Source organism: Eublepharis macularius, chromosome 15 (assembly GCF_028583425.1).
Source record: "Eublepharis macularius isolate TG4126 chromosome 15, MPM_Emac_v1.0, whole genome shotgun sequence".
NCBI lineage: Eukaryota > Metazoa > Chordata > Lepidosauria > Squamata > Eublepharidae > Eublepharis > Eublepharis macularius.
The window spans coordinates 31,152,239-31,178,749 of record NC_072804.1 but is presented as its reverse complement, the minus strand read 5'-3'; the positions used below and the strand labels follow the sequence as shown (position 1 = coordinate 31,178,749).

The window sequence follows — 26,511 nt, the reverse complement described above, 5'->3', positions numbered from 1 at the left end:
AACGGCCAGGAGAGTTTGTTAACCTGAAGTCGATGGTAAACAGTCATCCGTTTCTATTGAAAACCGTTTTTCTAGCACGTGAAATGCAAAGAGGGCATGGCTCAGTGATCCACTCAAAGGAATACAAGATTCCAAACTGATGGATTTGGGGGGGTTGCTTCTCTCTGGCAAGAGAAACCCTTGCACGGCCCTCTCCATCAAAGTACTGGCACCCATTTATTATTGGTATTGTAGATGAAGGATTGCTTCTGGGGTACTGGTAAGTCGTATGCCCCTGCAGTGAAAACAAATAGGCATGAAAGATTTCAGGGTTGGTTTTAGGATTAGAAGTAGAGTTTTTTAAAAAAAACTTTAATGGTTACTTTCTCTTCTGAATAAACTGTATGGTTGCACCACTTCACATACTTCCAGGAAGAGTCATTCCACACTTTGTGATGATAACTGAGAAAATGCAGAAGAGAATTAACTGGGGTGACTGAATTACCAAGGATTATCTTGTACCTTTTAACAGAGGTGCAGAGGAGCAGTGTCAGCAGGTTGCCACCTTTTTCTGGGAGGGGGATTAAGTGTTATGTGGGGGGAGGGTTAAATAGTGGCAGCATGAGCACTCTATGGTTTTACCATAGAGTTTCCAGTGATTCTTGGAGTTACCCTCACTGCCAGGTCTTCCCCAGAAGTGATGTTGTCATGCTTGCGAAGCTGCTAAGTATTTAAAATCCCACCCCCTGCTCTGGCCTACACTTGCAGTGGTCAACAGGAACTCGGGATGAGGAACTGGGAATATTGGCAGCACTATTCCATAGTTTGCAGATCCAGTTGCAATTCTGGGAGATCTCCAGGCCCCCACACAGAGGTTGACAAGTGTATTCACAGATAACACTAGGAGCTGAACCCAGGTGGGGTCTCTTGGGTTGCCAATCTGTTGCTCTCCCACTGGGAGTGATTCCACACACGTTGGATAATGCACTTCCAATCCTCTTTATAGATCATTTGGAACGGATTTTTTTGTGTGCAGAACAAAAAATCCACCTCCAACGATTGATAAAGTGCATTGAAAGTGCATTATCCAACGTGTGCAGAATCAGCCTGAGTCACAGCTGCTCTCCTAATTCTTACCCTTACACCTTCTAAGCAAGGACTTATTAACGAGATTCTAAACAACAAAGTATTTATGAGAAAAAATCTAAACAAGAACGTATTTATGAGAGCCAGTGTAGTACACTGGCTAGAATGATGGACTCAGATTCGGTTCCCTGCTGTGCCATGGAAGCTCGCTGGGTGACCCTGAGCCAATCACTCACTGGCTCAGGAGCCATACACTCTCAGCCTCGCTTACCTCACAGAATTGGTTGTGAGGAAAAAATGGAGGAGAATGAGGGAAGCCATTGGGGGAGAAAAACGGGGTATAAATGGAGCGTTGCCGGTGACATGACGGTGTCACTTCTGGTGTGATCCAAAGGGACATCAGCGCATCGCCAGTGATGTCACGATGTTGCTGGTAAGGCTCCCCCACAGAGGAATCTCCTGCCTGTTGCCGGTTTCAGGCTGGCAACCTGACCCTCTCACCCCTGTACCGTACTGGTGCTCTTTATTCTGAGCCATCAGGAGGACGTGTTTCCCACTGAAGGCTTTTGTTTGACATGGCTTCTTTGGACGTCAAGGGAGGGCAAGACAGCTCCCCCTTTTATCCCTTTCTGCATAAGTGGCAGCAATACAGCTGCTGTCCCAAAACAGCCATGCCTGTAAACGTGAATCTGCCTTTGCCCAATCTGTCCATTGGCACGACAAGCTTACTATTGTCTGCCCTGGCTGGCAGGAACTGCCTGCCACAGAAAGCTCTTTCCCAGCACCTGCTTTCTGGGAGCACTTAATTACAGGTACCGGAGATTTAAACCTGGGACCTTCTGTGTGCAGGGCTGCCCTGAGCCACTGCAGTCAGGCCCCAGCCACAGATGCCCTCTGGGGTCACACTACCCAGATCCAGTCCAAAGATCAGATAAAAAGAGATCACCCGACCTATAAAGCCATTGCCCCTGGAACTTTGTCCCTCTAGGACCCATTGCCGCCAGCAGCGCCATCTGGCTTCAAAGCAGCTGCTCTGTTCAAGCCCTTGACCTCAGGGACAGCTTTAGAAAGGGTGTCAGTCCTCAGGAATTGGGAGCTGGTGTAATGCTGTTGACATCGAGCCATCTTTGCCATGTTTAAAATATCAATGTATAAAAAAAAAGAGATTAACCATATATTATTTACTTGTATTTTAAAAATTAGCAGACGTTTCTTCTCAGTAGTATTTGTAAAAGAATATTGGCAAGACAGTCCAATGAGACTCACACAGTCTACTTGTATTTTTGATCATTTTTTCCTGTGAGTATTGTATATGGCAGTTACAGAGGCTATAAGATCCATGCGTGTGGTTGTTACTCTTGTTGTGATGCAGCAGTATGTTGCCTTTGATATAACAAACCACTAGGGAAGACATTATATACAAATACATTTGGTCTTCTGGGAAGTGTTTTAGATGTTGGCTGATTCCGCACACATTGGATAATGTACTTTCAATGCACTTTATCAATCGTTTGAGGTGGATTTTTTTGTTCCGCACACAAAAAAATCCGTTCCAAATGATCTATAAAGAGGATTGGAAGTGCATTATCCAACGTGTGCGGAATCACTCGTTGTTGTTTGTTTGTTAATTTACTTCATTTATACCTTGACTTTCTCCCCAGCGAGGAGCCAAAAAAGTTTACCACCATTCTCTTCTCTGTTTTATCCACTGTACTACATCAGTACATGTTATGAGTATGATTATTTTGTGATACTGCTGTTTTATATATTTTGTCCACTTATATATTTTGTCTATAGACATTTTGTCCATTTTAAACAACAGCTTTATTGCTACTCCTTTTCCTCCACAAACTTCTTTGGGTTTTCTGGTTTATGTGTAGTTTCGTAGCGTTGTCAGCTCCAGGTTAGGACATTCCTGGAGATTTGGTGGGTGGAGCCTGGGGAGGGCAGGATTTGGGGAGGGGAAGGGACTTCAGCTGGCTATAATGCCATACAGTTAACCTTGCATGGCAGCCAGGGGAACTGATCTCTGTTGCCAGGAGATCAGTTGTAATTCCAGTTGTAATTCAAGGAGACCTCCAGCTACCGACTAGAGGTTGGCAATGCTGGTTGCAGATCTATTCCCCTCTCCCCTCCCTGTAAATTTCCCTAAGAGTGCACATCACAGCCCCCTCCCTCACCCCAGTGTCATTGTGGGTCAGGAAAGTGGTGTGAGGGAGAAGGCTTAAGCTCTATCTCCTTGCATGTCATGGTTCCACTCCAAATTGGGCCCTTGCACATCTGGGAATTAAGTTCCCAGCAGGGGACTCCAGGCACACATCTGATTCCAAAGTCCTCGGGGTGGCCTCATCTGTGCCAAGTGGACTTTGTCACATGTGAATTGCCTCTTGAGTGTGCATCAGAGCTCGGTGGAGTTTTGGATCATACTCAAGATGTGAGTTTGTAAATGAGTTGTGGATCTCAAATTATATCTAGAACGGTAGTTCCTAGTTGGAAGTTGCATCAGATGCTGCTCTTTGGAATAAATGAGAGTCAAATTTTCTGCTGATCTCTCTGCAGGAAGTGATGTTGGGTGAAAAAAAATAGTTGCTAACTTAGATCACTGCCAGGAAAGAGCTGGCAGGTACATGGTTTTATAATTGCAAAAACTGTCCTGACGCCATTGACAGCTGAAAATCCATTTGCATGGGGTTCCAATTAGTCCTAGGAGATGTAAGGGAAACATTGATTCCTTTACCCTTTTCCCTGCCTTTCACTTGATCTCTCACCTTTAATTTCTTCTTTCATTTAAATCTTTAATTTGTTTTCAGATCATTAGCCTGTGGCTGTTGTGGAAAGGGTGGGAACTTTTTTGTGAGCCCCCAGACAGACTCCAGCAGAGAGTTTATGATGTCTTGTATGTTCAAGACCTTCCCTTTTTGAAAAGCCTTGACATATTTTCCAAACGCCTTATCTATGAGCGAGTGTAATATAAAGTAAGGATCCTGAACTATGAGCCAATATATATCCCTGATTAAAATTTCAATGCAGCCCTAAACTCATAGGATTTTTTATTTTTTTGGCAAGCTATTCTGTTAGCCTCCGTCCCCACTCCCACCCTTAGTAATATTGGAGCAAGAACACAGACCTTTTTACAGAATTATTACTGAAATAAGGGAAGCAAAGTCCCAAGGAAAAGCACTACATTAATTCCAAATGTTGTTATTATTTATATGTACTCCTTGGCAGGGCTTTTTTTCTGGGAAAAGAGGTGGTGGAACTCAGTGGTGGAACTCAGAACTGCACAATGATGTCACTTTGGGTCAGCTGGAACAAGGGGGGAGTTTTTTAAAGTTTAAATCGCCCTCGGTGAAAATGGTCACATGGCTGGTGGCCCCGCCCCCTGATCTCCAGACAGAGGGGAGTTTAGATTGCCCTCCGTGCTGCATGGCACAGAGGGCAATCTAAACTCCCCTCTGTCTGGAGATCAGGGGGCGGGGCCACCGGCCATGTGAACATTTTCAAGAAGTGCCGGAACTTCGTTCTACCATGTTCCTGCTGAAAAATAGCCCTGCTCCCTGGGGTGACATATCTCTTCCCGCTGACTAATGTACTTTCTGCTCCCCTGATCTTTGTGTATGATGGATGTCCCAGGTATAACCCCCTCCCCCGACCACTCCAGTTAAAAGACTCTTAGGCAGCAAGATTAGAAAAAACCCTGTCCAGTGTTGGAATGGCATCTTCTGCCAACCCATGCATGTTACCCAAATGTTTGTCTGTGGGTTAATTTGAATGCGAGGATAAGGTGCAGCATTTGCAGGGGAGGATCGACAGGTAAAAAGTGGAAGCGCTTAACTTTTCCTGTGCCCACTGATCTTCTTCTGCAAATGCATTTTTGGACCGTACCCCACCCCTTCCCGCAAGCCAGAGAAGGAGAAAGCAGTATAGCCAAAAGACATTTGCTGGGGAGAACTGGAGTTCCTGAACATCAGGACAGGTTAATGAGTAACACACAGATATGTACATGATGAACAGAGACAAATTCCTCATTAATCTGCAGCAGCCAAAACAACTAGGAGTCTTGCAGCCTCTGAAAAACAAACTATATCGTGGCTCAAGCTTTCGTGGATCAGGGCCCACTTCATCAGGTAGGTAAAGTGGGTCATCATGGCTCCTGAAAGCTTCTGCCACAACAAGCATGATTCATCTTTAAGGGGCCACAAGACTCTCTGTTGCTCTGAACAGAGATGGCAGGTTGTTTCTTCAGGTGAGGCTGGTCAGCGGCAGAGGAAAGCCTGGGCAGATAGACCCAAAGGGGTCTGTCCTGCGGAGAAGGAAAATGGAAGTCTCTTGCTTGGGACTTGACAGTTGGGGCTAGCCACTGCCAGGCTGCTAAAGAAGGGAACCGGGAACTGGTTTTCTCCTCTTCCCGCGAGCATTGCTGGATTTGCGACCTGGGGACTGTTTCCCTCTAGGGTCAAACTAGATTAGAGAGAGAGATCATGGATCAAACAGCATCTGTTAAAGATAGATTTCAGGTGTGAGGCCTGGATTTTGAATCAGGGCGATGCAAGGAGGGGTTTAATCCTTGGCTCCCTGCATGGTGGGGGCAATTTCAGAAACAAAACTGTACAAGCCTGGAAGGATTAAACTAAGCATGCCAACCTCCAGGGAGGGCCTGGAGTTCCCCTGGAATTAAACCTCATCTCCAGACTACATAAATCTGTTTTTCTAGAGGAAACGGAGCCGGAATTTTGCAAGATAGAATTGGCAACCCGAGTTTAAACCCTTCTCTGTCCCAGTCTCATTCTCCCGACCCACAGTGGTCCTGGGGGAGCACAAACTTGTGGGTTTGCTCAACTGACCAAATAATACCCCCATGGATCATTTCAGATCAAGAAGGTGGGTGGTGGGGGCTGAAACCCCTTCTCCGTGCCTGACAAAGCCATGATTTGAGTTGGGTATTGCATCACACAGCTGTTACACAGGACATGGGGTGGGGACTACAGACCTGTTCGTGTTCTCAGCAATGTGTGCCTTTAGGGCACACTCCCAAAACCTCTTTCAACATGACAGAATGGCTCAGGAAAGTATGGAGGAGTGATATACATAAGACAGGCTATAAGGAAGCAGGAAGGGAAGGCGATCCAAATTCCTGAGACAGAATGGGATCCCTCTGCTCTTGGGGCATTCAGATCTTTTTCTCTGAGAATTGTTCTTGTTTTTTTGTTTTTGCTTTTGCTTTTGATGCTGTGGATTAAAGGTACGGGAGCTCTGTCCTTTGTATCTGGTTGTCCTGTTGGCAAGGATACCCAGTCATCCAGAATGCTTAACAGCCGTATGAATCCTACTGATGAATCAAGCTATCTGCATACCGTAAATAATGGGCCCAGTTGACATTAATCTGTCAGGAGAGCTTAGATTTGTATTTCCTGTACATCTTACTTCCTTGAATAAGTCCCAGTCACTGGATCATGTTACTCATGGCCCTGACTAAAGTTGCCAACTCTAGCTGGGGAAATTCCTGGAGATTTGGGGGGTGGTACCTGGGAAGGCGGAATTCTGTGAAGGGGATGTGATGTCAATCTAGCCTTTCAAAGATGTCATTTCCACCAGGGGATCTGATCTCTGTAGTCTGGAGATTATTTGTAATTCCAGAGGCATTCCTGGGCCCGCCTGGAGGTTGGTAATCCTAGCCATGACTGTTGTGAAGTTTCAACCACCCTTACTCATTTGGAGTGCCTTGTTAAACTGCCCATTCACACATTCAGGAATATCCAGAATTATTTTAAAACATACACATGTACAAGTACTTAAAGTTTCCTGTCCAGAATTAGCACAATCATGCATTTCACAGAGAATGCATAATAAAACTTCTTATTCCTATCATTTGTATACATCTTCACAGCCCTAGCGTAGGGTTGCCCTATGCCCAATGAGAGTGGGAGATCTCCCACCCCCAGAGGTCGTTGCCCACTTCTACTTTGGTGTCCAGTGAGAGAAAAAAATGCCATAGCTGATGGTGTGTCATCAATTCCAGGAAAAACCCAGAAGTTACATCAGTCCTCTCTAGCATTGATGGAAAATCTATGGTGATGTTACTTCTGGGGAAAAAACTCAAAGTGATATCAGTCCTCCCTAACAATCATTGGAAAATCAATAGTAAAGCCATAGAGTTCCCAGCGATTCCTAGTGACTAACGTCACTTTTGCGGTTTCCCTGGAAGTTATACCACTCCTTCACCAACAGGGCCTCCCCCTGCCCTGTTCCTGCCCCTTCTCAGACTCCTGTTCACATGGCCAAACTCTTCCCTTCTGTGCCTTTCTCCCAACTAGAAACAATCTAGGGGTGGGGTGCAATTTGAGGAAACTCATGTGTCCTCTGGGATACATGTGGGTTTCCCCAACAGGCCCAATAGCTGTCCCTGTTCTAACAGGGCACTGCATATACTGGGAGAATCCACGACTCACATGTGTTTGTGTTACATCTGGGCTTCCAGACCCAACCTATGTATTCTGTACTGTGTGAAGAGGTATTTTGCTTTTATTGTTCTGTCATCTGCCCCGTGCTTTGAACAGGGCGGGTTCCAAGTTTAAAAAAAGAAAGCTAAAATAAATAGATCTGAAGGTAGCCTTGGACAACTGATGGAAAGTGAAGCTAACTATTAAAAGTACTTCCTAGCTGGGCGAGTCAAGCATGACAGGCCTCAGAATCTTTGTCACTCTCCTCCTCCTCTGACGCCACCTCCACCCCTTTTACCTCGTCACAAGCTAAATTAATGAAATAAATCTGCTGCCAAGGCAACACAAGAAGTTGAATGTTGTTTCCCCAAATATGGCTCTCTCTCTCACTCTCTCTCTCTTTTTTTTTTGGCTGAAACTACCTGTAAACCTGTTTGTGTGTCAAAACCTCTCCCCGCCTAGTGACATGCTAATGTGACTTAACCGAGCAAATGTTCTTATTAAAAAATGTAATTGGGCCGAACTTAATGCAGTGGGAGTAATTTGGCAAGAATAAACTTGCAGGTGAGTATCGGCTTGCTAAAGGTGGAAAAGCACATTTTCTGGTGCTACCCTCCCCAACCCCCACCCTATTTTCCTTTTTTAAAAAAAAAATCCCAGCTCTGGCTAATTCATTTTGGGTTTGGCATAGCCTCTTCTTAAATGGAAAGTATCTGATTTATTTTAAAAGGTGGAGATAGGTGAGCTGCTAGAACTCTTTGAGGACTGAACCCCAAAAGCTGCTTGATCTGAAGCAGCCCGAGGGGGATGTCATTGCTCACCTGGGACACTCTCTTGATCTACCCCAACTTTCTTTTTAGAAAATAACGAATTGCTTAATTTGTGACACAGGCCCATAGCTGACATGATGATGGTCATAGATCTTTGTTCATCCGGAAAAGATAAATTGCAAGTGTACATGGCCATGATTGAAGTGTTCAAAACCTTCAGCCACACCTGAAATTGTGTTTGGGAGAGCAAAATGACAGGGCTTTTTTCTGGGAAAAGAGGTGGTGGAACTCTCAAGAGGGAAATGAGGGAGAAATACACAGGATTCTTTGAAATAATATTATTTTCATGCGCTACACACTTACATCAGCTGTGAAACAGAACTCCCTACCTTGTGGGTGGGATGGTATTAAATGACATAGGAACAACCCAATAGGATCATGCTTATCACAATAGTCGTGAACTCTTGCCCCATGTGCAAAATTCTGAGGGGTGCAAAATTTCTCCAGCCCCACCTCTATAACCTCCCTAGGGCGGCCAAGGCAAGTCCCTCGTATCTACTGGGAAGACCCATTCCTCACAACGATCCAGCTTCCCCTCCCCGAGCAGCCACTCAAGCTGGATCTCCACACAGCACCAAACAGCCCCTCAGAATTTTGCGCCCAGGGACTCCGTTCCACCGTGTTCCGGCTGAAAAAAGCCCTGCCCACCCGGACAGTCCATAGAAGTCTAACTGTATTGGTCCTCTCTTGGGCGCTTAGTAAATGATCATTATTGCTAAATGAAGACATGTGATGCCTCATTTTTTGTAATTGCTTTCAAAACCTTTAAAAATAACTATACTCTTACCTGGGCCGGGTATTTCTTGGTGGAATTTATCTCTGAAACAACGGTCTGTGTTTGAGACGAATACAGCACTGGAAATGTAATGTTTGCTGGGCCCTTCGTAGTCTACTATTTCATACTGGCCAGGCCCGGGTGAAGGGGGAGATTTGGGACGAGGAACAGGTGGGGCAGAGAAGTTCAAGATGTGCTTTCGCCTAGAAGAAGCAAACAGAGATGCTGTTAAAACTGACATAAGCAGTTTCAAACTGAGCTATGACCCATGGTCAGAATCTATAACAGAGCTGTGTATGCAGACCAGAGATCCCTGAAGTAGCAACACGTCAGATTGGAGTAGGGTGATGTTGGGTGCATAAAGGAAGGCAAGCAACTATTTCTGTAGATACATCCATCTCAGTGTCCCCTGGTGTATTTCGACATCAGAAGAGGGGCTTCCTTTGATAGGTCTCCCAGTTCAATAGCATCTGGAACGCCAAATGTGACTATACAAATTATCACATCTAGATAGAAATTAAAGATAAGATTGGTGTTCAGGCCAATGTGCCTGAAACTTACCAGGACTCTCCCCCTCCTGAGAGGATAATCTCTAATTAAGACCTTATGTTCCCTCAAGACCACGAAAGGTCCTGTCAATCAGATGTATACATGGAAAGCCATGCTTGAAACTTAATTCCTAATTCAGATCAGGACTGTGGCATGTGGGGAAAGGGGGCTTAAGCCATCTCAACCATGCCATTTTTCTTTCTGGGAACACAATACAGGAGGGAATGGTTAAGTCCCCATCTCGCCATACACCATGGTCCTGATCTGAATTGGGCCCCCACACCCCTGAGAATTTAGTTCCCTGCAAAGAGCACATCTGTCAACCGACCCTAGCCTAGGATGACAAAAATCCTTGGGCTGACCCTGTTCCTGACGGACAGACAGGTGAGCCAGTCAATGCTGTGCCTGGCTTCAAGAAAAGTGGAGAGATACTTCAGGATTCGTTTGCCCTTTTCTCAATTCAAATCTGGTTTCTGCTCTAAACTAGAACAGCAGATTTCCCCCCTGAGCCTAGATTCAGGTGGGTAACTTTGCTGGGCTGTAGTAGAAGAGCATGATTCAGGTCCAGTAACACCTTAAAGACCAACAAGATTTCCAGGATATGAGCTTTTGGGAGTCAAAGCTCTCTTTGTCAGATCCTGCCGCTTAGAAGGTTATATCTGTGTCTCAATGGCACCGCGTACATTTCTGGTATGAGTTTAAAAATATGGCTTGACACATAGATGCTCCCTTGGAATAGTTAGTTTAAAGTACTAGGGGTGCGGGTGGGGAATGTCCTGTCCCACTTACGTGAGCTCCTGGCTTTCCAAGTTGCTGAGTACGCCAAGGAAGTCCCTCCATGCGTCTGCTGCAGAACCTTTCTACCTTGCAAAGTAATCTAAGGAACCTTGGATCAGACCAAGAATCCCTCTAGTCCAGCATCCCATTTCCCACAGTGGCCAACTCAATGCTCTGGAAGCCCATAAGCAGGTAGGGAAAGTCTCTCCTGGTGTTGCACTCCAGCCACGACCTCTGGACAAGAGCTCATTTTTAGCTAAAATGGCTCACAGCCATCGATAGACTCATCAGCCAAGAATTTGTGTCTATTCCTCTTCTAAAGACATCGGAGGTAATAGCCCTCATGCTATCTGTTTGGCAGTCCCACAAAATGTTATATGGCCCATTCTCAGTTTTGCATGGTGGGGCTGGGTAGCCTTGCTGGTCCCTTGGTATACCGAATGTGCACCTTCGAACACATGGTAATAAACTGAAGGTTCCATTGGTAAGCGTCCAGGAACCCCCAGGATTCCCACAGTGTGAACACCACCATGATATGAGCAAGAGTCCAGTAGCACCTATAAGACTAACAAAATTTGTGGTAGGGTGTAAGCTTTCGTGAATCACAACTCACCTCTTGGATAGCTGAAGAAGTGAGCTGTGACACACCAAAGCTCCTACCCTACCACAGATTCTGTTAGTCTTATAGGTGCTACTGGACTCTTGGCTCTTTTCTACTGCTACAGACAGACTAACACGGCTGCTCATCTTGATCTACCACAATGGCCAGCGCATGTGCTATTTTGGAGCATGAAACATGCATCCTTTGTGGTGATGGCAGCAGCACCTTCCAGTCAGGCTAGACTAAAACATCACAAGGCCCTAAACTATATCAAGATCAAGGGGCTCTGTATCATTACAAAAAAAATGGTAATTTAATACCTCCTCTCTTTTTTGCATTTAGAGAACCCCTAATCAACGGAGGCCCCAAACTGTAGATTACTACGCTTGCGCATGAATCCAGCTCTGCCTCCATCCAGCACCTTTTGTGTTTGGGAAGAAAAATGACCATGTAGGTGAGCCTGATCTCGTCAGATCTCAGAAGCTAAGCAGAGTCAGCCTTGGTTAGTACTTGGATGGGAGACCTCCAACAGAGACCAGGGTTGCAGAGGCAGGCAATGGCAAACCACCTCTATTAGTCTCTTGCCTTGAAAACCCCACCAGGGGTCGCCATAAGTCCACTATGACTTGAGGGCGCTCTCCACCACCATTGGTCTCTCTTTCTTTCTAAATTGCAGCTGTAGCTCCTGCTGGTGCAGCCAAATTAGCTTTGCTGCAAGACCTGTAACACCAAACCCAACTGGGTCAATAGGAAGACTGATAGTGGGCCGAGTATTTTCTGACCGGTCTGGTCCTGTTCTGGCTGAGGGCAGGGGACTTCAGCGAGAATAAACTGGAAGGGACACATCGAAATCCACGGGACTGATGCTCATCTGGAGCAAACTGGTCTTGACTCCCTGTTGAGTTGATGGCTCTACACCAGCTGCCACTCTGGCCCCGGAGGCATTAATCACTTTGACATAAATGGGAGATGGATTAGCCTCCAAGCGGCTGATAGGTCTGGTATTTTCTGCCAACGCCGATGGATGTTCCTTTGCCTCGTCAGTTTTGATTTACATCTTCCCTAAGTCATGTTGGTTTATTACATGCTAAGCCAGTGCCAGCTCTCCCTCCCTCTTCCTCTACAAAGCCCTGCATTTCAAAAAAAAAAAAAAAGCATGAGAAGTAGTAAAGATACCCCTGACCACGTGCAAAGGGCTCCAGCTAGGAGGAGCACAGGGGCAGGAATGCAGAGGGAGTGAGATCTTAATCTTATCTCAAGCAAACCAACATGGCTGTTTACAGGTCGGTTGCCATAAAAAAATAGCTTGGTTGAGTAACTGGCTGATAGTTAGATTTATTGGACCTCAGTATGGGGGGAGGGCTGTGGGTGACAGGGGAAGTGAGGCTCCCTATAGAGTGAAAATAGAAAATTATTTTATTACATGCCATAATGCAGCTGGGACTCATGCATATTGGGATTCTGCCAACTCTAGCTTGGGAAATTCCTGGAAATTTGGGAGTGGAGCCTGGGGAAAGTAGAATTTGGGAATGGAAGGAAGCTCAGTGTGGATGTGATGCCATAGATCCCACCCTCTGCCATTTCCTTCAGGAGAACAGGTCCTTGTAGTCTGGAGATCAGTTGTAACTTTTGGTGATCTCCAGGCCCCACACAGAGGTTGGTAACCTTGTGGAGTTGTAATATAAGGTACATCTGGAAATGGGCAGAGTGCCTTTCCTTCTTTACTGAGCAGCCACCATCAGACCTACTCATCTAAGATCAGAAAGAAATTGGGGGAAGAGGGCACAGTCTGAATCTAGCCCTGCCGCAAAACTGAACTGAACTGAAAGACAGCTTTCTCCATAAACATGTAGAGACAGAGTGACACCTCCTGTCTGTTCCCCACAGAATAATGGCAGCTTTTAGTTCCCATTCAGGTCATATGTGATCTGGGGGCGGGGCCACTGGAGATCAGGAGGCGGGGCCACTGGCCATGTGACCATTTTCGCCGAGGGTGATTTAAACCCCCCCCCCCCGGTTCCAGCTGACCCAAAGTGACGTCATCGTGTGGTCCTGAGTTCCACCACTGAGTTCCACCACCTCTTTTCCCTGAAAAAAAGCCCTGTATGTGGACTGGAGTGTCCTAGGGTTCATGCTAGCTCTCTTTAGCCATGTCCTTCTGGTGGTGTTGCCGACCCTATTGAGAACCCCTGACCGAAATGCCACCTCTTAATCACCCTCCCTGCTTCAAGCTTCCTACTACTCTTACAAATCCAGAACTAGATTGCCCATGAGTGCCTTGTTGTAATATAGTCATGTTTTATTTTTTATTTATTTAGGGTTATTTATTTATAACCTACTTTTCTCCTCGATGGAGACCCAAAGCAGCTTACGACATTGTTCTCCCTTCCTCCATTTTCACCCCACAGCGACCCTGGGAGGTTGGCTAGCTGAGAGCAACTGTCCCAAAGTCACCAAGCGAGATTCTGCAGCAGAGTGGAGATTTGAACCCAGGTCTTGCTGTTCCTGGCCTGTCTCTCAAATCATTACACCACCCTGGCTCTGCCATCAGTGTTCATGGTACTGTAGTCTAGAGTGACGCAACAAAAAAGGCAGGTCCCCACTCCAAGAAACTTCTAAATGATTTAAACCTTTCCCTCCACTATTATTAATATCTCTAGATGACGAATGCTCCACCTTTTACAATGCATCAGGACCAGATATTTTCTCTTAAAGAGTCTTGATGCCATCTCTTTTGGCATGGGCACACCTCTTCAGCTCACTTTCTGTTTAGGCAAAGACCTGAAAAGCCCTAAGTTCATTTATTTTCAGTAATGCAGGTAATAACTCACACGGCAACCAACTTCTTCGGTACTGAGATGGGGCTCCTTGGGCGTTGATAGGCTGCAGGCCCTGGGCTCAGTGACTCCATTTTGGTTTCACGAATAGTTCTAGACTTGAAGCAGGACACCAATACTGCAGGTGACTGCCGTATGAAAGTGTCTTTAATTTGGTAATGACCTAAATTTAAAACAAACATGGAAAGTATCACCAAAATTGGCCTAGCTGAGTCTTGCATTGCAACTGCCCTGTAATGACACTAGTGTACAAGAGGCAGAGACTTAGAGCCAAGCTACAAGTGATGCCTGACACAGGTTGGACACTTGTCAGCTTCCCTCATGTTTTGATGGGAAATGCAGGCATCCTGGACTTGCAGCTTGACTCTCTGACTGCTGTCCAATGGACTTTTCAACTGTCACTTGTCCAACATTCTGCCCAGCTGCCTACATTTCCCATCAAAACTTGAGGGAAGCTGGGTATTAAAAACTCTACAAAGTTTAGGAGACTCCAGGCCAATTGTCCTCTTATGACGTAGGCAATAAATTCCAAATGCATCCCTTTGTAGATGCAAAGGTTCTGAAGTATTCAATAAGTATGGGGGGAGGACTGCTCTTTACTTTGGGGAAGAAGTAAATGGGAGCCATAAAACCCATAGGTAACACATGGAGGACCAACTTAAAACAAGACAGGAAAAAGAAATGCCATGACAACTTTGGGAAACAACTTTGTAAACAGTGGAAGAATAAAAGTTGCTGTACCTTTAGCATAGGTAGCAGGGAACATGCTAACTGTTGTGGTGATCTACACCAGTTTTGTAAATAAGGGGACATTTTGTGTTATGGCTTCTTTTTTTTCCTTTCAGATCACCATTGTGACTGACATGAATAATTACTATAGGGAGAGGCAGGGCTTTTTTCTGAGAAAAGAGGTGGTGGAACTCAGTGGGTTGCCCTCAGAGAAAATGGTCACATGGCCGGTGGCCCCGCCCCCTGATCTCCAGACAGAGGGGAGTTTCGATTGCCCTCCGCACTGCTCGGCGGCATGGAGGGCAATCGAAACTCCCCTCTGTCTGGAGATCAGGGGGCGGGGCCACCGGCCATGTGACCATTTTCAAGAGGTTCCGGAACTCCGTTCCCCCATGTTCCCCCTGAAAAAAAGCCCTGGGGAGAGGTGGATAATAACCATTACTCAGACAGAGATAATCTCTCCCACCTGGTTGGAGGAAAGAAAGGAAACGCCTTTATCACGCTATGAGTTTGATTTCTGATGTATTTGGGGGAGCTATAAAAAGGGGGGGTTGGTAAGATATTATCATCACTTACAAGGAGAAGGAATTCTTTCCTTGTTATTGACTGGAAATTCTCGCCTTGTTTTGGACGTGAACGCCGACTTGGCACCTATGTTCTGGCCCTTCTTGCAGGCATTCAGGGAGACCTGTGAATGAAAATGAGATTTCTGCAGAAAGTTTTCTGGTGGTCACTTTAACAAACAAACAAACAAACAAACAAACAAACAAACAAACAAAATCAACTGCCTGTTATTAATACAATGGCAATTCCTATGAGATCCCGAGCTGTAATCATGGCAGCATGTGGGTCAAATGCGATATGTGAAGTGTGTGTGTGAATGCACCTACTCTGAATTAAATTTCAAGAGCCAGCTGGCTGCCAAGTGAATGCCCAGTAGCTGACTTGGACTGCAGCTACACATCACTTGGTATTATGCTACTGCTGAATTATTGTAACTGGATTTTTCTGTTGGGAACCACTATATAATAATAGCACAATATCTAATAAAGTGCAGCCCTGGACAGTCAGCGTGAGATCTAAGCAGGTGATTTATATACTGCCCTTCAGGATGACTTAACACCCACTCAGAGCGGTTTACAAAGTATGTTATCATTATCCCAACAACAATAATCACCCTGTGAGGTGGGTGGGGCTGAGAGAGCTCCTAGAAGCTGTGACTGACCCAAGGTCACCCAGCTGGCTGCAAGCGGAGGAGCGGGGAATCAAACCCGGCTCTCCAGATTAGAGTCTCATGCTCTTAACCACTACACCAAACTGACACCAGTAGTGGGTTGTGTGATAGGATCAGCCAGCTAGAGGATCACACCCACCTCAGACCCGGGGTACTGCTGCCTGCAGGTAGTCAGGAGTTGCTGCTGGAAAGGGTGTCCAGACAGCACTGAGAATCTGGGCTCAGGAGGGCAGAGCCTGCCTCTGATGGAATAGCTTGTGGCTGGGCCTGAGCAAGGCCAACAAAGATCAGCAGTCACAGCAGAGGCAGGGTGTAGCAGTTGCTCATTTTGTGCCTGCCAATGCCTGGCACACGCATACGCATCCTATTCTACAACAGCTACATGAATTCCAGGTCTGATTCCAGTGTTGAGCCAAGATCAAGAGGGCCAGTGTAATGTGGTGCTGAAATTGTTGGACTAGGATCAGGGAGACCCAGGATTGTATCCCCAGCTATGCTCATAGATCCAGAGGAGTTAGCCGTGTTAGTCTGTAGTCGTAAGATAGTAGAGTCCGGTAGCACCTTTAAGACTAACCAACTTTATCATAGCGTAAGCTTTCGAGAACCACAGCTCTCTTTGTCAGATGCATCTGACTCTTTACCACTCTGCTATGGAAGCTTGCTGGGGGACTATGGGCCAGTCACGCTCTTTCAGCCTAACCTCTCTCAGCCTAACAGAGTTGTGAGGGAAAATGGAGTAGAGAGAATGAAGTAAGCTGCATTAGGTCCCCATTAGGGAAAAAGGAGGGGTATAAATGAAGTAAATAAATAAAATAAATAAATCTTGTTTTGGTATTTAAACATGGCTTGGAACCTCAATCCCTGTACAAACAAGCATATGACCAAGTTTAGGTATAATCGTGCAGCTCTTTAAGCTATGACACTGCTCATTGGGTACGTGACAGAAAACACTTGGGCTTTTTCAATGGGTGTCCCCATGGTCCCTGAGGAGGTCGGAAAACCCTCTGTGGTCCTTTCATAAAGGCTGCAACTTCTTCTTTCCTCAAGTTTTTTGTGAATAGTGTGGCGGCTTTTCTGTCAAAAATGGGCCTGTTTTGTACAGATATATGCTATGTTTCATTTTATATGGAATGTTTTATTGGTGTTTGTAAACAACTGAAAGATGGAATATAAACTTTTTTAAAGAACTAAATGCTTGTAATAGGGTTGCCTGCTTTCAGGTAGTAGTTGAAGATCTCCCAGAATTACAACTAATCTCCACGCCATAGAGATCAGTTCCCCTGGAAAAAATGGCTGCTTTGGAGTGTGCACTCTATGACATTATACCATAAGAACATAAGTGAAGCCATGTTGGATCAGGCCAATGGCCCATCCAGTCCAACACTTTTGTGTCACACAGTGGCCAAAAAACCAGGTGTCCTCAGGAGGTCTGCCAGTGGGGAAGGGACACTAGAAGCCCTCCCACTGATTGCCCCCCCCAAACACCAAGAATACAGAGCATCATTGCCCTAGACAGAGAGTTCCATCTATACCTTGTGGCTAATAGCCACTGATGGACCTCTGCTCCATATGTTTATCCAGTCCCCTCTTGAAGCTGTCTATGCTTGAAGCTGCCACCACCTCCTGAGGCAGTGAATTCCATGTGTTAATCACCCTTTGGCTGAAGAAGTACTTCCTTTTGTCCGTTCTAACCCGACTGCTCAGCAATTTCATTGAATGCCCACGAGTTCTTGTATTGTGAGAAAGGGAGATAAATACTTCTTTACCTTCTCTGTCCCATGCATAAAACATCTATCGTGTCACCCCTCCGTCGTCGTTTCTCCAAGCTAAAGAGCCCCAAGCGCTTTAACTTTTCTTCATAGGGGAAGTGTTCCATCCCTTTAATCATTCTAGTTGCCCTTTTCTGCACTTTTTCCAGAGCTATAATATCTTTTTTGAGGTGTGGTGACCAGAATTGTACACAGTATTCCAAATGAGGCCGTACCATTGATTTATACCCTGCTGAGGTCCCTCCCCTCACCAAACCTAGTCCTCTCCAGGCTCCACCCACCAAATTTCCAGGAATTTCCCAGCCTGAAGCTGGCAACTCTAGCCCATAAGAAGGCTCTGGGGGACAGTGGCTGCAATTCTAAAGACACTTCCTAAGAGTAAGCCCACTGAACAACATGAGAATTACTTCTGCAGAGATCTAGAGGTGCGCATTTCCAGGTAGGGCTAGGGATCCTCTGCTCCCACCCTCCACCCCCGCCCCTGTTTTCCTGGCCAGCGAGGGGGAAGGTGAGGGAATGTGCCTCCCAGAGTGCATTCTCAGGCGCGGTGCACTCCTGCACACCACAGTAGGCCAATTTCAGCCTGAATCAAGCTGCTGTGGAGCACAGGAGCACTCCAGGGCCCGTAGCACCACCCTGGCAGCGCTCCCACACTCCACAGCCGCCTGATTCAGGCTAAATCAAGTCACTGTGGAGCACAAGAGCACTTCAAGGCCTGTTGCACGGCCGCAGTAGCACTCCCGCGCACCTGATTCAGCCCACTGCAGAGCGCAGGAGCATGCCAAGGGGTGGCACATGGCCTGCGCAATGGCGTCACTTCCCAGAAGTGACATCATCATGCAAGCCAGGAGCATATGCGAGTGTGAGGGCACCACTGAGGTAAGTGCCAGATCTCTCATGCCCAGAGGATAAGGGGATCTGGCAACCCTAGCCTGGAGATCTCTCAGAATGACAACTGATCTCCAGACTACAGACATCAGTTCCTCTGGAGAAAATGGGTAGCTTTGGAAGGTGGGCTCTGTGCCATCAAACCCTTGTTAAGATCCCTCTCCAGGCTCCACCCCCAAATCTCCAGGAATCTCCCAACTCAGATTTGGCAATCCTACACAGACCTGTTTAGGTTGCTCCAAGACCATTCCTGTCTTCCTTACAAGATGGCATTTTTACCAAGACACATTATTTTTTATCTTGCGGCCTGAGCCAGCAGCCCTAAAGTAGGTCACCAACTGCCATTTTATCTTAGTTTAGTTTTCCAAAAAAAGAGCTTTGCTTGAGTACCGGCTGCAAAGCTGGGCCCTTAATGTCTTCCCATGATGTCTCTCCTGCCCATGCCCATAAATTATCCCAGCCCTGGTGCCTTTCAAATGGATCATTTCCTGTTTGGCTTGGCCAAAACATTACACATTGTCGTTCAGAGTAAATCACGGGTTAGTGATTAACTCAAGAAGGTTCTTCCCAGAAGAAATCCTCTTTAGAATATCAAAATATAACCCTAATATTTTTATTAGGGGTGTGGATGACAAGTCGGTAATGAGGAGCTGTGAAAACAGGGAATGTCTACAGGGTGGGAAAGACAACGTGCTCAGTCTGTTGACTTCAGTAAACACTGGTGAAAGGCTGGTGCCACCAGCTGGGCAGATGACTTGGGACTGTCAAAGACACATCATGGGGAAAGCGGGAATCCTGTTTCCTGGTGGGGGACTTTTCTGCACCAGATTTTTCTCCAGCTTGGCTTCTTAACTGCATCGGCTTTCCCCCTCTTACACACAGCATTGGTCATTTCTCTCCTAGGTTCCGCTCCCCCTCCCATTTCAATTTTCCCCACTTTTTACAAAAACGGAAAATGGCTAATGATACTGTGCGTCAGGGAGGGAAAGAAGCAATGCAGTTAAGAAGCCAAACAGGAGCAAAAGCAAAAAAAAAAAACCTTGCAAAACCCCCTGTGGTTTAAACACCTTATAAATGGAGGGGGGGGGACCACCTCTCAGGTCAGGATCGTGGCGCTGGGGGATGAAATGGTTAACTGTCTCCTGCTAGGCTTGCCAGCTATGGGTTGGGAAATCCTTAGAGATTTGGAGGTGGAAACTGGAGAAGGCAAAGTTTTGAGACAGATGACAGACAGGATATAATGCCACAGAGTCCAGCTGCCAAAGCAGCCATTTTCTCCAGAATTGATCCCTGGAGATCAGATTATGGTTACCAACTTCCAGGTGGAAGCTGGAGACCTCCTGAATTACAACTCATCTCCAAGCCACCGAGATCAGTTCCCCTGGAGTAAATGGCTCCTTTGGAGGTATTTGGACCCACACCTTTCAATGGCTTTCCCATCCCAGTTCTTGCCAACATTTGAAATCTGTCCTGGCTTTCATCATATCCTGGCTGCTCTCCCCCTCTCCATAGCAGCACGGGGGACATTTTCTGTCAGGAAGACAACAGAGGGAAGTGATCAGGATTACTAACCTCCGGATGGGGCCTGGAGTTCTTCCACCATTACAACTGATCTCCAGACTACAGAGATCACTTTCCCTGGAGAAAATATCAGCTTCAGGGGGTGGGGTCTGTGGCATCGTATTCCTGCTGAGCTTCCTTCCGTCCTCAAACCCTTCCCGTCTTCATCCACTAATCTCTGGGAATTTTGCAAGCTTCCCAGGCCAGAGTTGGCAATCCTGGGAAGGTGAGACTCCTGCAGCACTGCAGAATGGATTCAGATCACCCCCTGGCCCAGCTTTTAAAGATTTAAAAAATGCAAGATTTCCCATGCAATGTACAGTTTGACGCTCACATCACGCCTGTTTGTGCTTTGCGTCTTTTGTGGAAGAAGGTGCGTTTCCTACACACTGGTTCCATTAACAGCAAGCAGAAATCTGTACTGAGCTGAAACAATGCTAAAACCAAGTATAAAAAATGAAAATTGAAATATTAAACAATGCAGAAACTACCCAGTAAGATCATACTTACAGCAGCAGACAGTACGCAGTAGTATAGTATACATTCCCTATCCCTTTATCAATGCATCTCTTTGAACCATTTCCTTATAGTACAGCCCTCCGACCTTCGTAAAAAAGCCCTCCTGAATAATTCAGTTTGGCATAGTTTGCAGAAAGCCAAGAGACTGGGAGCTTTCCTAACCTCATCAGGCCTTTCCTTAAGGTGGGGGCGCAACAGAGTCTATGCCTATACGGGCAGTTGGTGACTTTGCCATTTGCAGGGTGGCACCTGCAGAAGGCCCTTATCAGATGAGCAAAGCTGCTGTGGAACAGCATGTGGAGAGAGGCAGTCCTGTAAATGTGAAGGGCCAAGGCCATGAAGGCTTGTATACAGCTAATATCTTGAACTGAGCCCTGTGACCGATGAACACACAACAGAGTGACTGCAGAATAAGAGTAATATGCAATAGAGGTCTTGAGTCGCTGCCTGACTGCTGTGGGGTACCCAGGCATGCACACACCCACATCCCTGACCTGTTCCCACCTGCCTCCCCTCCATTCCCCCTCCCATTTCCCCCTGTCAGCCAGCTGAGTGGTGGGGGGGGGAGCAACAACTGGGGGTTGTTCAAGCTCTGTTCTGCTTGTGACGTAAACTTTAGTTCTGTTCTTACTACAGTAAAGAATTCTCAACTTCATCAAACATCAGATTTACAATTTTTTAAAAAGTTGGTCTAATTTTAGCAGCTAACGGTTCCAATTTTGCACCTAGGCTTATTCAGATATACTTAAATTCATGTATATGTCCATTGTGTGGGTCCAAATCCCTCTCACTGGACTATATCAACGAATGAATGGATTCTGATGGAAAGAGTACATGAATGAATATAACAGGGGTGGGGGGTGGGTGGGCATCAAATAGTAACTCTAACAGGGTAATCCTAAGCAGACTTATACCTTTTCAAGCCTGTTGACTTCAGTGAAACAGCAAGATCCAGGTCCAGAAGCACCTTAAAGACCAACTAAATTTCCAAGGTGTGAGCTTCTGAGAGTCAAAGCTCTCTTTGTCAGACTCCAAAGGATGTAACTCTGCTTAGGACTGCGTTGGACATGCTCTTTTCAATGGCTTTTGCATCCCAGTTCTTGCCAACATTTGAAATCTGTCGTGGCTTTCATCATTTTCGGGCTGCTCTCCCTCCCCTCTCCACTTCCGCAACCCATCTTACGTTGTATTGGTTGGGGGCTGGAGTGACTGCTTTGGGTAACTTCCTAGCAATTGGTTGTTGAAACATGCTGGAATAGCCCAAGCTAAAGTCTTGCTTAGACTGAAGAGTAGGTGGGAGGCTGTAAGCATTTGCAGCAGGATAGCTGGGGACTCTGTGACGAGCGATACGTACATCCTGGGAAGAAGAAAACAAAAATTGACTTGTGTAGGTCTCTGGTTTGTCTACACGATCAGAGGGGTTAATTTTGGTACTGAAGTGCCTTGAAAATGTCAAAAAGGTCCATGAGTAATCAAAGGCTCTTGAACCTATTGCCCTTCAGACGCTTCAAGAGCAGCACCTGGCATTCCTGGGTTTGTAGCCAGGATACTGGAAAACCAGCCAATCTGGTTGCCATCTTGAAAGCTATAGTGACCAGGCACCAAGACAGTCCCAGTGCCCTAGAACAGCTCGTTCTGTCTCTCAGCCTCAGATCCCTATTTGTAATATGAGGATTATAAACTGATATACTTCACAGGCAGTGGCATAGCGTGGGTGGGGGGCAGAGGGGCGGTTGCCCTGGGCATAAAATTTGTAAGGGCACAAGAGACTGTACCATGCTCTTGTGGAGGCGGCCTGCGCCACCTGCGTGCTGACAGGGCGGCCAGCTCGCTGGGCGCTGAGTCAGCCTTACTGCAGCGGCCCAGCTGGCTGCAGTGGAGCAGGCAGCTGCTGCAGAGGGGAGGGGGCAGTTGCGTCCTGCACAATGATGTCACTGGCAGTGATGTCATCGCGCGAGCCCAGGAGCGCATGTGTGAGTGAGATCAAAACAGAAAAGGCAGGATACTTGCCTTGCCCGGGGTGCTCTTAATCTACGCTACACCACTGTTCACAGGATCTTTCTAATGACTTCTGGGGGAGAAATGGTCTGTTCATTCATTATTTCTGAAGATGGGTCTGAACCTGGCTGTTAAGAGTTTATCATGTGCCTGTTCCTCTCATAGGATGGTAGCCATCCCGCCTGAGGCTCAGAGCCCAAGGGGGGGGGGAGGGTCAGTGGGTTGGAACTGGGGCAGTGAGTTGGTGGAGAAAGGACCAGATCCTATATAATCATTTTGGATGGCATGTTTCCTGGGCGATTATTGCCTTCTGTGGTTTCAAAATATATTTATTACACCTGAGGAACCTATAGGAATTTACGAGGGAGAGCAAATCTCTTGACTGGCCCCTGCTTCCCCCCATTTTATTCAGGCTCTCCTTTTCATCCCTCCTCCTGCTAGACTATGCTACCTTCCCCCCACCCGCTATGTTTTCTTATTCCCCCACCCTTGCTTGCCCACCAGCCGGAGGCCCAGTTGCTCCTGCCTCCCCCCAGACATTCAACCCACCCTATGGCTCCACCCCGAAATCTCCAGGAATTTCCCAACTCAGTTGGCAACCCTGTTTTTTAACACACATACTCCCCACTCCCATCTTTTTCTGCCAGAGTGAGGGTTTCAGAAACGGCTACCCTATTTTTAAAATTTATTTTACTATAACCTTTTTAACCTATCTCCAATAAAAGTCTCAAGTCTTGAGTGGCCCTGTTATGTAAATATCTTGATCCTTAGGGTTGGGTCAACCATGGAAACTAGCTCTATTGTTCCTTATTAGTTGCATCTGCCTCTCTAGCAAACTATCCCAGATACTGAGACTAACAGCTGATTCAATTGATACACAACCATGGCATGAGGGGAACAGTGGCTTCCCGACACGCCCCCGCTCCATTTTCATGAAGAATAGAGGTATTATAGATTCACACAGGTGTCCTCACATGGCACACATCTTATGTTGAAATGTTGTCTCTTTTAGCTTCGTCAATGAAAAAAAATGCAAAGTATAGATATTTTGGCCTCTCAACTGCCATCTGCCAGCACAGGACAAATGAACACTTCCAGTCTTAAACACATTTGCCTGGAATTAAATCTAATTAATTTCAAAAGCATTTGCCTTCCAAGGGTAAGCTAAGGGTGGAATTCAAGTTTAATTACAGCCGTCTCTGCCATAATTAATTTTCTTTCTCTATCACAGGTGTATTCCTGACAATAATAAACTTTATTATTACTGTAGCTCTATTATGCTGCAGCAAAAAAGCTTAAGGTGTGAACATTTAACATTTTTTTCAGTGGAGAGAATGACAAGGGCTTCAGAGCTCAGCCTCTGGCCTTTTCTTCTTGTCATTAAACATTTATGGATTTGTCTACTTTATTTGTAGCGTGCCTTTTTCGTTGAGACTCCAGCCAGATTACAAAATTAGGGGGGAAATGCAATTGAAACAGGGGACATGACATATCATAATCCAAAAACTAGATTACAGACATTAGAAAACAACAAGCAGGGTACCCACAAGGACTTGTGGGGGGCATTTCATTTCTCCTTCCCCCTCTATTTCCCCTTTCCCTTCCCCGAAAGCCCCCACAGCGTCTCTCCTTTTCCTGCTGCTTTCTCTCCTTTCCACACACCAACCAACCTACATTTACCTGCTCCCCTATCTTCAGCTTTCCTTTTCCCCTGGCAGCCTCGCCCTGAGAAAACTCTGTATGGCTCCAGCCACTGGGCCAAGTCAGGTTCAGTTAAGTGGTGCCAGCCCCTGGCCCAGTTGCACAGTGCAGAACCCTCAAGGACTTGAAGGGGCGGGCGAATCATTTTCTCATGTATCCCCCTTCCCACATTATTTCTTTTTTTCCTCCCCCTGTCAACTCCCATATTCTCACCTTTCACTACTTCCTTTTCTCCTTCCCACTCACCAATCGACCTGCCTTTTATCTGCTCCCCATTGGCTTCCCCGTCCAAGACACCCCTCATTCCCAGTTTGGACCCCAGGGGCCTGGCAACCCTAGCTCCCCATCTTCAGCTATATTTATTATTTACTTCTTTTATTTATACTCCACCTTCCTTCACACTGGGGAGCCAAAGCAGTTTACAGTATTTTCCTTTCCTCCATTTTATCCTCACAACAACCCTGAGAGGTAAGTTAGGCGCAGAATGTGTGACTGGTTCAGGGCTGGATCTAGGGTTGCCGGCGCCTGGGGCAACCCTAGGCCGATTCCAGGCGGCCCTCCGCATCGCGAAACGTCGCGCGTCGTCGCGCAGAAAACGCAAAATATTGCGCAAAACTCATGCAAGAAAACGCGATATTTTGCGTTTTCTGCACGACGATGTGCGACGTTTCGCGATGCGGAGGGCCGTCTGGAATCGGCCCTAGTCTCGCCTTGCGTGCTCCCGGCGCGGCGTTATGACGTCATTTTGGTGACATCATCATGCAGGGCGCCGGAGGCAGTGTGCGGGGCTGGGAAGCCGCCCGCGCCATTCGCTGCTCCTCAGGCGAACGGCGCGGGTGGCCTCGCAGCCCCCCGCACTGCCTTTCGCCTGCCCTGTGGGACAGGGGGCGGCCGGCTTGCCGCGCACCGCCTGTCCTGCAGGGCAGGCAAAAGAAAGGCGAGGCTGCCCATGCTGCCGCTTGCACGCTCTGGCAGCTGGCAGCTGTTCCCGGCGCCCCCTCCCTGGCGGCGCTGGGGGCAGACTACCCCCCCGCCCCCCCTCAATCCAGCCCTGGACTGGTTTGAGGTCACCAAATGAGCTTCCAGGGCAGAATGGGGATTTGAATCTGGATCTCCCAATCCTAGTCTGAACCTCTAAACACTACACCACACTGGCTTTTGTGGAATAGCTGCTGTCGAGTAGTAGTAAGCAGCCAGGCGACAATGTGGCACATGGTTGCTACTGGGCCCAATGAGACCTCCTTCAAAGGCCGAAAGAGCCCTAAAAAGGGCTCTGCCCCCTTCCCCTGCATTTTACTGACAGGAACCAAGCTTGGAAGGCTGGTTGTGGTTGCTTAGCAACGGCCACTAAAGGTGTCTGTTTCTCAAAGATACAGGTGCTCCTTTTATCATTTTGTGGTAGGCTGGTTACACCCTTGCACCATCTACCCCCTCCCCTGGTCCTGCTCACCAGGCCAGAGGAGGGGGGTATAAGTGTGTGGTCTTCTGTGCTCCCCCTTCACGCTGGAAAATGATGTCATTCTCCAGCTCAATGGGGGAGCTGCAGGTGACGCTGAAGTCCGATTCCTTAAAAATTGCCTCCAAACGGCTTCAGCTTGACTCACAGCTCTCCATTGTGCCAGAAAATGATGCCATTTACTGGAGTGATGGGGGAGCAGGAAGCAAGTGCCCAGCTCTCCCCCAGCACTTGCCCCCCTGATCTGACCTCCGGGAGCCCTGGCAACCCTGTGTTGTGGGGGGTTTTAAACCCCCAATGGACTTTATTTTAAACATTTCAGATTTCTCTGTAAACACAGGACTTTTTCAGGTTTGTAGAAAGATCTTTCTTGTCTGTCCATGGCTCCAGTCTCCATGTTTAAGTATTCACAGATGGAACCATGTTGAAAATTAGATACTAGATATTAGATATTAGTTCCCTCGGCCAATCATGGGGCAGATTTTGGAAAGGGCGAAATTGTGCAATAGCACAAACTATGGCGCCAGTTTTTTTTAAAAAAAAGGAAATGGGCGGAAATATGCTGTCGACACCCACAACGTGAGCACATCCTCCGCCCTCTGATGCTCATGAATGGGAACATCTGGAAACGCAAGGAAGTGCAACTGCTCGTGAAATTGCGAAAACCACCGACGTGATAGCGGGATCACCAGTATCGATTACTGGCGCTTACTTCGCACGATATTGGGCAGAGTGAAAAGGGACTAGGGATTTCTTAAGAAGAGACTTGCCATTTCCCCACCC

At 46.9% G+C, this 26,511-nt stretch overlaps 1 protein-coding gene across 1 annotated transcript in view; it reads right to left on the bottom strand.

Moving 5' to 3' along the window:
- STPG1 (sperm tail PG-rich repeat containing 1) overlaps positions 1 to 26,511 on the bottom strand; it is a 39,814-nt gene continuing 13,303 nt past the window's right edge. Inside the window, exons 5-9 of the mRNA XM_055000083.1 lie at positions 21,757 to 21,930; positions 15,180 to 15,291; positions 13,869 to 14,037; positions 9,123 to 9,313; positions 1 to 274 (exon numbers count right to left, since the gene is read on the bottom strand). Coding sequence (XP_054856058.1) covers positions 198 to 274; positions 9,123 to 9,313; positions 13,869 to 14,037; positions 15,180 to 15,291; positions 21,757 to 21,930 — 723 coding nt within the window. The 3' untranslated portion in view covers positions 1 to 197. The remainder of the gene's footprint in view (positions 275 to 9,122; positions 9,314 to 13,868; positions 14,038 to 15,179; positions 15,292 to 21,756; positions 21,931 to 26,511) is intronic.